Below are 15,020 nucleotides of genomic sequence, written 5' to 3'. Positions count from 1 at the left end.
GAGAGGCAAAGGGACTTGCACAAGGTCACCTATCAGGCCAATGGCATAGCCAGGGAATAGAACTCAAGTCTTCTGAGTCCCAATGCAGTGCTCTATCACGTGGACACCAAAGTTTTTAGAAATGTAAGGTGCAATACACAGATAACAAAAGGAGGACTTGTGGCACCTTAGAGACTAGCACATTTATTAGAGCATAAGCTTTTGTGAGCTACAGCTCACTTCATCGGATGCATACAGTGGAAAATATAGTGGGGAGATTTTGTATACACAGAGAATATAAAACAATGGGTGTTACCATACAGACTGTAACAAGAATGATGGAAGGAGCTTGGCTTGTTTAGCCTAACTAAAAGAAGGTTGAGGGGAGATATGATTGCTCTCTATAAATATATCATAGGGATAAATACCGGAGAGGGAGAGGAATTATTTAAGCTCAGTACCAATGTGGACATGAGAACAAATGGATATAAACTGGCCACCAGGAAATTTAGACTAGAAATTAGACGAAGGTTTCTAACCATCAGAGGAGTGAAGATTTGGAACAGACTTCCAAGGGAAGCAGTGGGGGCAAAAGATCTATCTGGCTTTAAGATTAAACTCGGTAAGTTTACGGAGGAGATGGTATGATGGGATAACATGGTTTTGGTAATTAAATATTCATGGTAAATAGGCCCAATGGCCTGTGGTGGGATATTAGATGGGGTGGGATCTGAGTTACCCAGGAAAGAATTTTCTGTAGTATCTGGCTGATGAATCTTGCCCATATGCTCAGGGTTTAGCGGATCGCCATATTTGGGGTCAGGAAGGAATTTTCCTCCAGGGCAGATTGGAAGAGGCCCTGGAGGTTTTTCGCCTTCCTCTGTAGCATGGGGCACGGGTCACTTGCTGGAGGATTCTCTGCTCCTTGAAGTCTTTAAACCACGATTTGAGGACTTCAATAGCTCAGACATAGGTGAGAGGTTTATGACAGGAGTGGTGGGTGAAATTCTGTGGCCTGCATTGTGCAGGAGGTCAGACTAGATGATCATAATGGTCCCTTCTGACCTAAATATCTATGAATCTATGAATAAGAGTGATCAGGAAAGGTGAACTATTACCAGCAGGAGAGTGGGGCGGGGGGGACCTTTTGTAGTGATAATCAAGGTGGGCCATTTCCAGCAGTTTACAAGAACAGTAGGAGGGGAAATAAACAAGGGGAAATCCTTTTACTTTGTGTAATGACCCATCCACTCCCAGTCTTTATTCAAGCCTAAGTTAATTGTATCCAGTTTGCAAATTAATTCCAATTCAGCAGCCTCTCATTGGAGTCTGTTTTTGAAGTTTTTTTGTTGGAGGATTGCCACTTTTAGGTCTGTAATCGAGTGACCAAAGAGATTGAAGTGTTCTCCGACTGGTTTTTGAATGTTATAATTCTTGATATCTGATTTGTGTCCATTTATTCTTTTACGTAGAGACTGTCCGGTTTGGCCAATGTACATGGCAGAGGGGCATTGCTGGCACATGATGGCATATATCACATTGGTAGATGTGCAGGTGAACGAGCGTCTTGTAGTGTGGCTGATGTGATTAGGCCCTATGATGGTGTCCCCTGAATTGATATGTGGACACAGTTGGCAACAGACTTTGTTGCAAGGATAGGTTCCTGGGTTAGTGGTTCTGTTGTGTGGTGTGTGGTTGCTGGTAAGTATTTGCTTCAGGTTGGGGGGCTGTCTGTAAGCAAGGACTGGCCTGTCTTCCAAGATCTGTGAGAGAGGTGGGTCGTCCTTCAGGATAGATTGTAGATCCTTGATGATGCATTGGAGAGGTTTTAGTTGGGGGCTGAAGGTGACGGCTAGTGATGTTCTGTTATTATCTTTGTTGGGCCTGTCCTGTAGTAGGTGACTTCTGGGTACTCCTCTGGCTCTGTCAATCTGTTTCTTCACTTCAGCAGGTGGGTATTGTAGTTGTAGTTGTTTTCCACTGCATGCATCCAATAAAGTGAGCTGTAGCTCACAAAAGCTTCTGCTCTAATAAATTGGTTAGTCTCTAAGGTGCCACAAGTCCTCCTTTTCTTTTTACGGATACAGACTAACACGGCTGCTACTCTGAAACAGATAACAAAGGTGCCATCATTTGACAGCTATATACCCACCACAATGCTACCTCGCTTCATTGTGTAGCAAGCCACTGGGGCTGCAGTCTTCCTGCTAGTGTTCAGTTTGCATCTCCATCTCTGTCCAAAAAACATTTTTGGTACAGCGTTTGTGAGAAGAGGCTACACTTTAAAAAGTGTGCATCCAAGCTGCAACCCAAAAACCATGGAGCCGCATATGTCAAAAGAGTAGCTGTACAAGCAATTGGTAATTTCCTGCTGGCAAATTAAACAAGTAACTGCATACGCACCTTGTAATGTGCACAACTGCATGCTTCATGTGTACAAATTAGGCTATTTTAAAAATAAAAAAACCAGGGTTGTTTTTTCTAAGGTGTGGCATTCAGTAAATAGAATTATTGAGTCTGTTTCTCATTTGCACCAAGGATTTTTTACAGCCCTCTGGAAGTGTAAAAGGACCTTCAAGTGGATATAAAAATACATGGGTGCCTGTTTAAAGTCCCTTTCCATGGCCAGAGCAGAATTTTATGCTATGTTTACACTGGAGCTGGGAGCTGTAATTCCCGGTTTGGGTTGATATATACACTCATCAGCTTGAGCAGAGCTAGCATCTGTATGTCTATCTGAGCTGGGAATCACAGCTCCCTGCTGTGGGTGTAGACATTGCCGTAGTCAGTGGGAATGAGAATCAGACCCACGGGGTATTGAGCTATTGTGAGGTATAGCAATAAAATCTTATTGCAATAAAATCGCACAAATCTCAGTACATTTTTTAAATAATTCAGTAAATACTACACAATTCTCCATTGCAGAGTCCAAATACTTGTCTGCACCTGTACTAGATGCTTTCTAATCAAGAAATATAGGGCCAGATTCCAATTTACACTAAGGCCACCTTGTGCTGCTCTGGCAGTGTGAAGTGTCTTCAAAGTCGTTGGAGTCAGGGATGGCAATTTCCTGTGGAAAAACTAGTTTAGGAAGGGGCAGTGGAAAATACTGGCTTAAATCAGGAAAAATAATTGCATCAGTGTCCATCAAGTTCAGCCAGCGTAGAACAAATCTTTTCAAACTTCGGATACATCCATTCAAAACTGAGGAATAGTCTCGGTCTAGCCACCACATCAAAATCGGTCTTCTGCTACAGAACGCTTTATGATGAAATGATCCGGTCTGCAACTCTCGCATGCTTCTGGTTGCTTAATGCTTCAAGCCTACAGCTCTGCACTGCTGCCATTTTCATATAATCGAATGGTTTTTTGACTTTTGTTTATATGATAGTGGAAACTGACATTTGAGTCAAGGCATGTATAACTTCCTTGAGAAAATACCAAACCAAAACATACACGGACGTTCCGACGTTCAATGTTATAATTATATATATTAGCATCACGCCCACTGCAGTTTTATTTTTCATTTGTACAACCCTAAATTAATCTATGAATATATTGCCTTATTTAACCACAATTTGAATTTTTAACTAAAACTAAGTGTAATGTGGTGTGCATTAGCCAAGCAATTTTTAAAATAGAAAATGCCTTAAAATGGGACTAACATTTTTTTCCCCAGGATGGTCAAAACAATGATTTTACCTGGTAAAAAACCACCTTTGGTAAATATCATGCCAGCCCAGCTTGGACTTTATCCCCACTTGAAGGCCCTTTTACATTGCCAGAATGATGTAAAGAGGTCTGGGTATAAATGAAACTGAGGCCCATAGCAAATGCATAGAAGAGACTGTGTTTCTGAAATGAAGGCATTCAGAAAATGCTCACATGCATGTTGCAGTATCACTGTGTTGAACTTCTTTGGCTTCTAATTGTGCACATTTGTTTTTGCAGGCCTAGTCATTTGCATGAGTAATTTTGTGTGCACAAATGCTGTTTGCATGACCCTGTTTTGCACTGTGAAATCTCATTTGGGTTTGGACCCCTTCACACTAGAGATGAGCCAATACACAGCCTTGGACCTGGTTTTTGGACCCCAGAGCAAAGCACAGTACCTCGCTGTGCCACACAGATACCTGAAAAGGATGTGTTGCTACCAACTATTCATAGACAACCAACACCAACCAAACTTGTATTTGTATTTTCTCCTAGGATATGGCATTGGCCTTCCCCCAAATTCTCCACTGACCTCAAATCTATCTGAGCTGATAAGCCAATACAAGTCCCATGGCTTCATGGACGTGCTGCATGACAAGTGGTACAAGGTAGTGCCATGTGGGAAAAGAAGTTTTGCTGTCACTGAGGTAAGCAATCCATTTAGTGGTCACAGAAATGACCGTGTCTGGGGTTTGCGCTGGCTGCTTATTATTGGGAAGGTTCATGACACATCAACAGACAAGAGTCTCCGGCTGGAAGTGATTACAATCTAAGACTTGAAGTGGTTGCTCGATGAGCTATGATTACTAATACACCAGTGTGGTAGGGAACAGAGCACAGGGATAACAGGAGTAAGATTGCATGGTTGCATTGGATGGTGATGCTTGCACCACGTAGGTTCTGTCTGTGTGTTAGAGCAAAATACAAGGTGTAATGTTGCATCACGTGGTTAGAAAAGCAGATTTCGGCAGATCTCGTAGCTACAGGCATGCGTTAAGTGCAGTCAGTTTAGTGTAGTTGTACAGTGGCTACTTGAAGTCTAACATTGGTCACTCTCTCAAGTAGTTGACAGCAGGAATATCACAGGAAAAAGAACAGACTGGGGGAATTCTCAGCTATTCTATTAATATAACTGTGCCTACTGTATAACTCAGAGGATACCTTCTGCTACAAGGATAACAAAGATTTCAGCTAATTACACTTTCTTATTTGTGGACTGGAACTTTAGAACCTAAAAATAGGGGGCTTTAAGCTATCATTGTACGAACAAAGTAGATGCATCTTTAATAACTTAGCAAAGCTGACGTATAAAAAAGGCCAATCTTCAGCTGGAGTAAACTGGTGTGACTCCCCTGAAGTCCACGGAACTAAGCCAATTTACAGCAGCTGAGGATATGGTCCATTGTCGAATAAAAAGACATCTAATATGAACGAGAAGAGAGGTAGTCTTCTTGGGAGAATCGAAGGGTTAAAAGATTAAAAAGTGAATTAAAAAAATCAAAAAGTCTTGAGGAACCTAAAAAGAGCTTGTAGCTTAGAAGTTATGATGTTACGTACGTTTTGTTCCAAAGGGTTGTACCCAGATACAAGCGGTCTATTCCTGCTCATATGAAGTACACAGTCATGGATCCACTGTTCCTTTCTCAGCTGATTCAGCCCAGCCCTACGCCAGCCCTCAGTGTTACCTGGGAATCGAAGAGGTGACCCGAAAATTCCACACAAGAGCCTGATTTTGTGGGATTTCCGTTTCTCCAGTTCTGTCCAGGACCAAAAGATTCAGATGAGCATCTAAATTCCTTGGTCTATCTAAACCACTAAAGCTATTGGAGGTTTATCCATCACTAATTGCAAATAGCATGTTCTAGAGACTGGCCGAAACAAAAACCCAGAAACGAATATTCTCAAACTTTTGTGGAGTGCAGATCTGAACCTGTATCTAAATTTTGCAGCTTGCATCAGCGTTTAGTATTTTCATTAATGTCAACATGAACCTAATTAACTAATTATTTTTTTTAATTCCCTCTATAAAAAACTTATCAGACTTTTGTGTCTCTAATGTTCAGCCAAATTCCAGGAAAATAAATTTCAGGGTGAGAGGGGAGACGCTTATTCCAGGCAATTTCTGATCCAGTTTATCTGGAGACTATATTAATATCCAAATGGAAATGTTCTTGGGGAAAGGCCAGATTTTTAATGCAGCATATCTACTCTTGACAGCCTGTTAGTTCTGTGATCTCCTGTTATTTTACATTTGAAAACAAGTCTCTTGAATTAAACCTGATCATGATTGCCAATAGGCAATGGCAGTTAATTAGCACAAGTTGCTTAAAATTTTAAACCCTTTTCTGCCAGGGACAAACTCGACTTTTGAGTGCTTCCATATGAAATGTTAAATTGGCTTGTTAAGCTTTTGCATTGTAAAGAGGGCAGTCAAGTCTCAAATATATTTGACAAGTCTCTTTTTAAAGAGTCCTTTGGAAATTTTGCCATGGAAGCGGGGCAATGTTTGTTTTCCACCCCAGTATAGAACTGCATCGAGCATGGGACCATAATAAGGGAGCTTCATTAAACTGAATTTTAGAGTTTCTGATCATGGGATTTAATCACACAAGACTGTAGTTCTCTGGTTGTTAGCAATGGGGGTTTCTTCATGTAGTACCCAGAAGCCTGAGTACAGAACTCCCCAAGGAGCAGGGAATCTCAGGTTTCGGTGAAATGCTCTTTTGCCTCGCCCCCAGTTACATTGACAACAAAATGGATGAACTGAATCACTTTGGTGTCTGAACCCCTAACCTCTGTCTCCATCTCTCTCTCTCTCTCTCTCTTGCCTACTTTCTATTAGAGACCTATAGGGTCCACCAGCTGGCAATGTGCCATACAGATCCCAACTCTCATTGGAACTGCTGAACATGGAATTTTTCCTCCTTCTTTCCATTTTCACCCACACAGATGTATTTACATGCAGCCTCAGGGGGCTGTTCAGACCTTGCACTCCACAGGGCATGGCCAGTTCTCTTCATGAAAGTGAACTGAATAGAATCAGAGTCTGCTGGTATTCTGATGGCAATGCAGCTCTCACAGACTGACTGACAGATGTCTAGAAGACTGTAGTCATTAAACCCCCTTGTTCATTTTGAAAGCTTCAACGATGGAGGTGGGCAAGGGACCCACCATCCCACTGAGAAGTGGGGTTCTAGTGGGCAAGAGACAGGTCTGGAGACACACCTGGTTGTCAGGAGCCTCTGGAGAAATTAATCCAGTCTAGGGCTATATTAACTTTGACTTTTGAAACAACAGCTGTATAGTCAGATAACCTATTCTTTCGTGTCAGGCAGAATAGATCTCAGGAACGGGAAATATTGCTACATGTTTTCTCCTCTGCAAGTCAACCCATCACAGCATTTCACACTCATCCAAAAACAACAACAAAACGAAAAAAGCTCCCACAGTTTTTAGTGATCCAGACAATTTTTGGGTGAATATATTAGACAGGTACAGACAAAAGCAGAAACTACCTGAGACCCAAAGATGTAAGATCTGCACCACACCTGATCTAGAGCATTTTATTTGCAAGTGTAGGGTCTGGAGAGAGAGTGGGGATATAAGGATGCTTACCGTTAGCATCAGTATCTCATTGAGCCAACTGAATTCCAGAATCAGACTTTTGGCTAGACATAGAATTCAAATCCAGATTTTAAGCATCCCCAACATTAGTCAGTTCTGCAATTACGGCCGCAGTTTCTTTATACTTTTGACAAGGAGCTCTTGTTTGCGGGGCATTTCTCAGGCCCTCACGATTGTCTCTAAAATCTCAGGACTCTTGGCTGTGCCACCATAAAACTGACAGTGAATAGATTAGAAGAGGGAAAGATAGATAGGACCTGCCCAGGCAAGCTGCAGAGAAGATGCTCCTTGAGTTTTGCTACTTTCTGGATTCATTTAAGTGATGACATTTTTTCAGACGTCTGTTTGTTTTTTAAGGGTGGGAGGGTGTCAGTTAAGAGGGGTCATGTTGGTCTTTTCTCTTGCCCACTGTAAACATGCATGGATAGATCAAGACATTAAGAACTTCAGCACATAATTACCTCAATAGAGACATCTAGTGCTATAACATTAAAAAGGTTCCACAGACCTTTGTTAAAGAATCATTACCTACATGCTTTTTAGGTGCTGCTTCTACTCAGTTAATGAGGGATGAATCAGGAAGGAAAGCAAACAATGTGTTGACCTGCAATGGATGAAATACCAACCTGAAATCCGCAGATATTGAGAGAGACTAAATATTGAAACCATAATGTCATTCTTGTCATTTTTCGAAGTATAACCCGTTTAAGCACACAAAACTAATATGAGAAGTGCTCCTGCACGTCCATCTACTGTAAACACTGCAGTAACGTTGTGACTGATCCAAAGCCCACTGAAAGAAATGATATTCATGAGCCTGCAATCAAGCACTTTATGTAGTTTTAGCCCAGTCCTGTGTGATGCTAAGAGACCTGGGTCAGGATCACTGGATCCTATGGTAGCTATTCAGACCATATCTGTCCGAGGTAGGTGGAAATGGTGGCATTACTAAAGCAGTCAAAGAATCCCAATGGCCTGCTAAGAATATGAATATGAGAAGAGATAAGGGAAGAGTGGGGAGAAAAGTCTGCAAAAATTCTCTCCAGTTCAAAGGAGCATTTCAGTTTGACTGTGTTCGCAGCCTTCGTGCGTTTCCTTTCTGTGAATCTTCAAACACGTCAGCTTTACTTGCATTGTCACAATTCTAGGGCGAGCTGCACTTTAGACCCCTTTTAGTCCCTCTTGAGTACACCCTTCAGATGACGCTTCCCCGCTCTCACTTCCCCTTGCAGTCCAACTACTCTGGGACTCTCAGTGGCCGCCTGGCTCCTTCCTACACTTTATTCTCTCCTTGCCAGCGTTGGATAAGTTCCACTGAGGCCAGACCATCCTACTTCGAGGCATGGAGTGACAGACCCCTGCAGCTTTCTCTGTCTCTGTGTCAGAGACTCCTCTTCAGCCACCACTGCCCACTCAACCCACTTCCTCCCTAGACCAGGATCTTCATGGTTTTAGTATCCCCTTTGATCCTGTTTTTGGGCCTGGGAAGACTAGACCTTGCTAGCCTTGCTGGAGCCAGGCAGGAGCATTCCCCAGTTAAATTGTAAGTTCTCTGGGGCAGAGACTGTATCTTTCTTCTGTTTGTACAGCACCTAGTACAATGGGGTCCTGCTCCATGACTGGGACTCCTAGGTACTACGGTAATACACATAAAAATAACGATCGCACCATGACCATTGTTTCCTCCAGGATCTTACCTATTCTCCAACTGTATTTTATCTTTGCCATTGTTGCATTTGCTGTTTGTTTTCCTCCCTACCAGCATCCTTTGAGTAAACTCTTTGCAGTGAGACAGGATACTAGATAACAGATAAACTCAGGTGCATAAGATGTTCATTAAAAAAATGCAGATAACTCCCTCATTCTCCATGTGTGTAATATTTTTAACCTGAATGCTGGAATTTTCTCGGAATGAAAATTTGAACATATTATTTTATTACAATGACATTAATATACATGTAAAATTCATGCTTTCTTAAATATTATTCCCAACACAATGCTTTATTAATAGAGCTGTGAAACACCTTTGCAATTAAGGCTGAGACCCTGTGACATCTGCCTGGTTTGTGGTTGTAATGCAAATTCAAAACTTGGACTACAGTCTTGGAGAAATTTGCCGGAGTTGCCAAAACGTTTGAGCAAGTCTGGGCCCAGTCTCCAGCAGATCCAGGGTGATTTATGGTTTCACATAGAAGAATCATAGAAGATTAGGGTTGGAAGAAACCTCAGGAGGTCATCTTCTCCAACCCCCTGCTCAAAGCAGGACCACCACCAACTAAATCATCCCAGCCAGGGCTTTGTCAAGCCAGGCCTTAAAAACTTCTAAGGATGGAGATTCCACCACCTCCCAAGTTAACCCATTCCAGTGCTTCACCACCCTCCTAGTGAAATAGTGTTTCCTAATATCCAACCTAGACATCCCCCACTGCAACTTGAGACCATTGCTCCTTGTTTTGTAATCTGCCAGCACTGAGAACAGCCAAGCTCCATCCTCTTTGGAACCCCAGCCTCTCCTCATAAGCCATGTGCCCCAGCCCCCTCACCATTTTCATTGCCCTCCGCTGGACTCTCTCCAAATTTGGCCACATCCTTTCTGTAGTGGGAGCCCAAACTGGACTCAATACTCCAGATGGGGCCTCACCATTGCCCAATAGAGGGGAATGATCACTTCCCTCGATCTGCTGGCAATGCTCCTACTAATGCAGCCCAATATGCCATTAGCCTTCTGGGCAACAAGGTCACACTGCTAACTCATATCCAGCTTTTCATTCCACTGTAATCCCCAGGTCCTTTTCTGCAGAACTGCCGCTTAGCCAGTCGGTCCCCAGCCTGTAGCAGTGCATGGGATTCTTCCGTCCTAAGTGCAGGACTCTGCACTTGTCCTTGCTGAACCTCATCAGATTTCTTTTGGCCCAATCCTCCAATTTGTCTAGGTCAGTGTTTCCCACACTTGGGACGCCGCTTGTTCAGGGAAAGCCCCTGGTGGGCGGGGCCGGTTTGTTTACCTGCCGCGTCCGCAGGTTTGGCCGATCGCGGCTCCCACTGGCCGCGGTTCGTCGCTCCAGGCCAATGGGGGCTGTGGGAAGCAGCAGCCAGTATGTCTCTCGGCCTGCGCCGCTTCCTGCAGCCCCCATTGGCCTGCAGCGGCGAACCGCAGCCAGTGGGAGCCGCGATCGGCCAAACCTGCGGACACGGCAGGTAAACAAACCTGCCCCGCCCGCCAGGGGCTTTCCCTGAACAAGCGGTGTCCCAAGTTTGGGAAACACTGATCTAGGTAACTCTGGACCCTATCCCTACCCTCCAGCATATCTACCTCTCCCCATAGCATAGTGTCATCCACGAACTTGCTGAGGGTGCAATCCATCCCATCATCTGGATCATTAATGAAGATGTTGAACAAAACCGTCCCCAGGACCAACCCTTGGGGCACTCTGCTCGATACCGTCTGCCAACTAGACATCGAGCCATTGATCACTACCATTAAGCCTGATGATCTAGCCAGCTTTCTATCCACTTGTAAGGGAACTCAGCCGGGGCTCGTCCCTCAGCGGGGTGGTGGGGCGCCAAACCGCCTCACTACACTCTCGGCTGGGTTGGGGAATACCCAGTCTACGGCCCAGGCCTTCAGGCTGGGTGCCGCAAGCAGTTTGATATAAACCCAGGCCCTGGGTCAGGGCGGGGCAGCAAAGAAACAGTCAGGGGCTCAGGCCCTCAGGCAGGGGCTGAGCAAACAGTCAATATAAGCCCGGGCTCCTGGCTTTGAGTGACCAGGGGGAGGGGGAGATGGCCACCTGCAAGGTGGGTGGCAGGGGGGCCACAGGCCCACCCACTCCACTGCGTCCCAGCCCGGGGCCCTAGCAGCGGTCGAGGACCCGCTGCTGTGTCAGTGGGGATCCCGGCCGCAACTCACGGACATGGGCTCTGGCATTGCTGCAGCCAGACTGGGGTCGGCTGCCCCCGGGCTACTGCCAGACTCCCCCTCGTAGGGTACCTGGGTCAGGGTGGTGTCCTCGGAGGGTTCCAGCACCTTGGGCTCCTCTGGGTCGCCAGCGAGGGATAGACTTGGCCACTCCTCTGGGTCGCCGGCAAGGGGTAGGCTTGGCCACTCCTCTGGGTCGCCGGCAAGGGGTAGGCTTGGCCACTCCTCTGGGTCGCCGGCAAGGGGTAGGCTTGGCCACTCCTCTGGGTTGCCGGCGAGAGGTAGGCTTGGCAGCTCCTCTGGGCGTCGATCGGCGTCAGGCATTGGCCGGTCCGGCCAGTCCTCAGGTTGGCCGCGGCTTGCCTGGGTCTCCCAAGTCGGAGCCAGGCCACAGGCATCTGGTCTCTCCGGCTGCTGAGCTCCAGGGTTGGGCTTTTCTACTTCCTGTCCTGCACCTTGACCTCTGGGGGGCGGGCGCAGGATCCACTGGCTCCACCCACTTTGGTGTCTGGGGAGGTTCTTCCCTCGGTGGGGTGGTGGGGCACCACACCGCCTCACTCCACCACCTTATAGTCCCTTCATCCAATCCACACTTCTTTAACTTGCTGGCAAGAATATTGTGGGAGACCGTATCAAAAGCTTTGCTAAAGTGAAGGTATGTCACGTCCACTGCTTTCCCCATACCCACAGAGCCAGTTATCTCGTCATAGAAGGCAATCAGGTTGGTCAGGCATGACTTGCCCTTGGTGAATCCCTGTTGACTGTTCCTGATCACCTTCCAAGTGCTTCAAAATGGATTCCTTGAGGACCTGCTCCATGATTTTTCCAGGGACTGAGGCTGACCGGTCTGTCGTTCCCCAGATTCTCCTTCTTCCAGTTGTTAAAGATGGGCACTATATTTGCCTTTTCCTAATCGTCCAGGACCTCCCCCAATCGCCATGAGTTTTCAAAGATAATGGCCAATGGACCTGCAATCACATCAGCCAACTCCCTCAGCACCCTCGGATGCATTAGATCCGGAGGCATGGACTTTGGCACGTCCAGCTTTTCTAAATAGTCCTTAATCTGTTCTTTCACCACTGAGGGCTGCTCACCTCCTCCCCATACCATGTTGCCCAGTGCAGCAGTCTGGGAGCTGACCTTGTCTGTGAAGACCAAGGCAAAAAAAGCATTGAGTACTTCAGCTTTTTCCACATCATCTGTCACTAGGTTGCCTCCCCCCATTCAGTGAGGGTTCCACACTTTCCCTGACCTTCTTCTTGTTGCTAACATACCTGTAGAAACCCTTCTTGTTCCCTTCACATCCCTTCCTAGCTGCAACTCCAATTGTGCTTTGGCCTTCCTGATTACACACCTGCATGCTTGAGCAATATTTTTTATACTCCTCCTTAGTTATCTATCCACGTTTCCACTTCTTGTAAGCTTCCTTTTTGTGTTTAAGCTCACCGAAGATTTCTCTGTTAAGTCAAGCTGGTTGCCTGCCATATTTGCTATTCTTTCTGCACATTGAGATGGTTTGTTCCTGTGCCCTCAATAAGGTTTCTTTAAAATACAGCCAGCTCTCCTGGACTCCTTTCCCACTCATATTAGCCTCCCAGGGGATCCTGCCCATCAGCTCCCTGAGGGAGTCAAAGTGGGCTTTTCTGAAGTTCAGGGAACATATTCTGCTGCTCTCCTTCCTTCCTTTCATCAGGATCCTGAACTCGACTATCTCATGGTCACTGCCGCCCAGGTAGCTACCCACTTCTACGTCCCCTACCAATTCTTCCCTTTTTGTGAGCAGCAGGTCAAGAGGAGAATGGCCCCTGGTTGGTTCCTCCAGCACTTGCACCAGGAAGTTGTCCCCAACACTCTCCAAAAACTTCCTGGATTGTCTGTGCACTGCTGTATTGCTCTCCCAGCCAATGTCAGGGTGATTGAAGTCCCCTATGAGAACCAGGACCTGTGGTCTGGAAACTTCTGTTTGTTGTCCAAAGAAAGGCTCGGCAAATGCAAATGCATGACAGCTATGCAAATCTTGTGTTTGCAGTTTCCCCAGGTTATCATGAGGTGGACAATTCACTTGGATCAACCTAAAAAAACCTGTTTGCGTGACCCAGACAAACTGATGGGTTTCATGCGGTTCTCACTATCACCTCCCTGTGTATTGGGTAAGTGAGGAAAACCAAAAACAGGAGTGGTTTATAAAGAACAGGAACATGTGAAGATTCATAATTGTTCCTCTTTCTCTTAAGAGTGCACAATGGCCCAAGCAGCAGAGCTGATCAGAGAAACAGCAGCATTCAGGGAGTCAGAGAACTGGTAACACCAGTGCCCTTCTGCATGGTCCACCAGATAGTGCTCAGTATAATTCTCCATTCCCATCATGTGAATTCAGCTAGCCCCTGTGCAGCCTATCCTGGCTGAAAGAGGGTGATCTTTAATTAATAGGATGTTAATCATCATGTATGGTCCACACTGAGACCTACACAGTGAATGGCTTCATATTTTTATTGCTTTTGGATGAATATTTGGCCAGCTACACATTGCACATGTCAATTAAGAATAGTAGCATAAAACGGAATATACATGAGTGAAATATTGATCGATATGGCCCCTAAACTGATGAAATATCCATCTTCCCATTTTGTCACCACTCCTGTAGGATATTACCAAACCTTATACATCTGCACTCCTGTACTTTGGAGGATTAATTTCTCTTTAGATTCATTTCAAGATTTTTCTTTCTACTCATCATTCTTTTCTCATCTTACCCTCGGGACCTGTTCTTTTCTGTGGCAGAGGTGGCTGACTGCCCCTTCCACCTCCCCTTATCTGGCAGCTCCTTGATCATTTAAAATGACATTAGAAAACAGAGTCGTCTTGGAAAGGCACAAGCTAAACTGAGTCTGGGGAAGTTGGAATGCCTCGAAACGCAGGAGGGAAATCACAGGAAAGAGTTTGGTGGCCCAGAGGTTGGCAGCCTCTTTACCTTCCTTGACTTTTAGAAGCCCCTTCAGTAGAAGTGCTCACAGGGGTTATGTTATCATGTCGGTCAATGCTGGCTAGCACCAGAAAATCATTCTTGGAAGACCTGCCTTGTAGAGGTGCCTGTGAATGAGTTCATCGACTCACATTGCCCCGTACACTTCCCGGTAAGTGTTGCTATTTGTAGGGTATTCTTTGTTATCTCTAATCATGGGAAAAGCAAAGGAGCCTAGTATCTGAGTAGTCTCAAGTCCAAATTGGCATAGACAGCAATTCAATTAAGTCTGAGAGTCCTAGCCTTGAATGAATTTTTCTATACTGAAAAAAATCAAGTCTCTGCCAAAGGTAGAACAAAGACTAGGATGGCAGGATTCATAATGATCAGGGCTCAGCTGCATTTGTAGAGCTATGTGACAGACCCTGCAAAATATTTGCACGTTATTCCTGGCTCTAACCATTGCAGCGAGACTCACTGCCCTAAGTTGTTTACACTACACTTTTGCTCTAAAATGTCTCACCATTGCAACCACTGATACCATTCAGCAGTGGGACCAACAATGGAAGCCTATTGCAGACAAAGGGCTAGCTTATACTCCCTTGAGAGTTCGATTTGTTCTCTCTCTTTTCTTTTCTTTGAGGACTAGGATATTTGATGGACTTGGGGTTGGATAGCAAGTGTTTTCTCTGCATGAATCTCTTGTTAGTTGCAGGTCTTCCTTCTATTTGAATAATTTCTTCGCAGGTTCTCTCTTTTTTGTTTAATTGAATGCTGGACTTGAGTTCCCCCCTTAAATTTACCTCGGTTTGATTATCCAAA

The 15,020-nt window shown here is 45.2% G+C and overlaps 1 protein-coding gene across 1 annotated transcript in view; it reads left to right on the top strand.

Moving 5' to 3' along the window:
- Positions 1-15,020, top strand: part of GRIN3A (glutamate ionotropic receptor NMDA type subunit 3A) — a 92,578-nt gene that overhangs the window by 67,442 nt on the left and 10,116 nt on the right. Inside the window, exon 7 of the mRNA XM_077816495.1 lies at positions 4,189-4,340. Within this exon, the coding sequence (XP_077672621.1) occupies positions 4,189-4,340 (152 nt within the window). The remainder of the gene's footprint in view (positions 1-4,188; positions 4,341-15,020) is intronic.

This window comes from Eretmochelys imbricata, chromosome 5, assembly GCF_965152235.1.
Source record: "Eretmochelys imbricata isolate rEreImb1 chromosome 5, rEreImb1.hap1, whole genome shotgun sequence".
Taxonomy (NCBI): domain Eukaryota; kingdom Metazoa; phylum Chordata; order Testudines; family Cheloniidae; genus Eretmochelys; species Eretmochelys imbricata.
The sequence above is the reverse complement of the archived record's forward strand: the minus strand, read 5'-3'. Positions and strand labels throughout refer to the sequence as shown.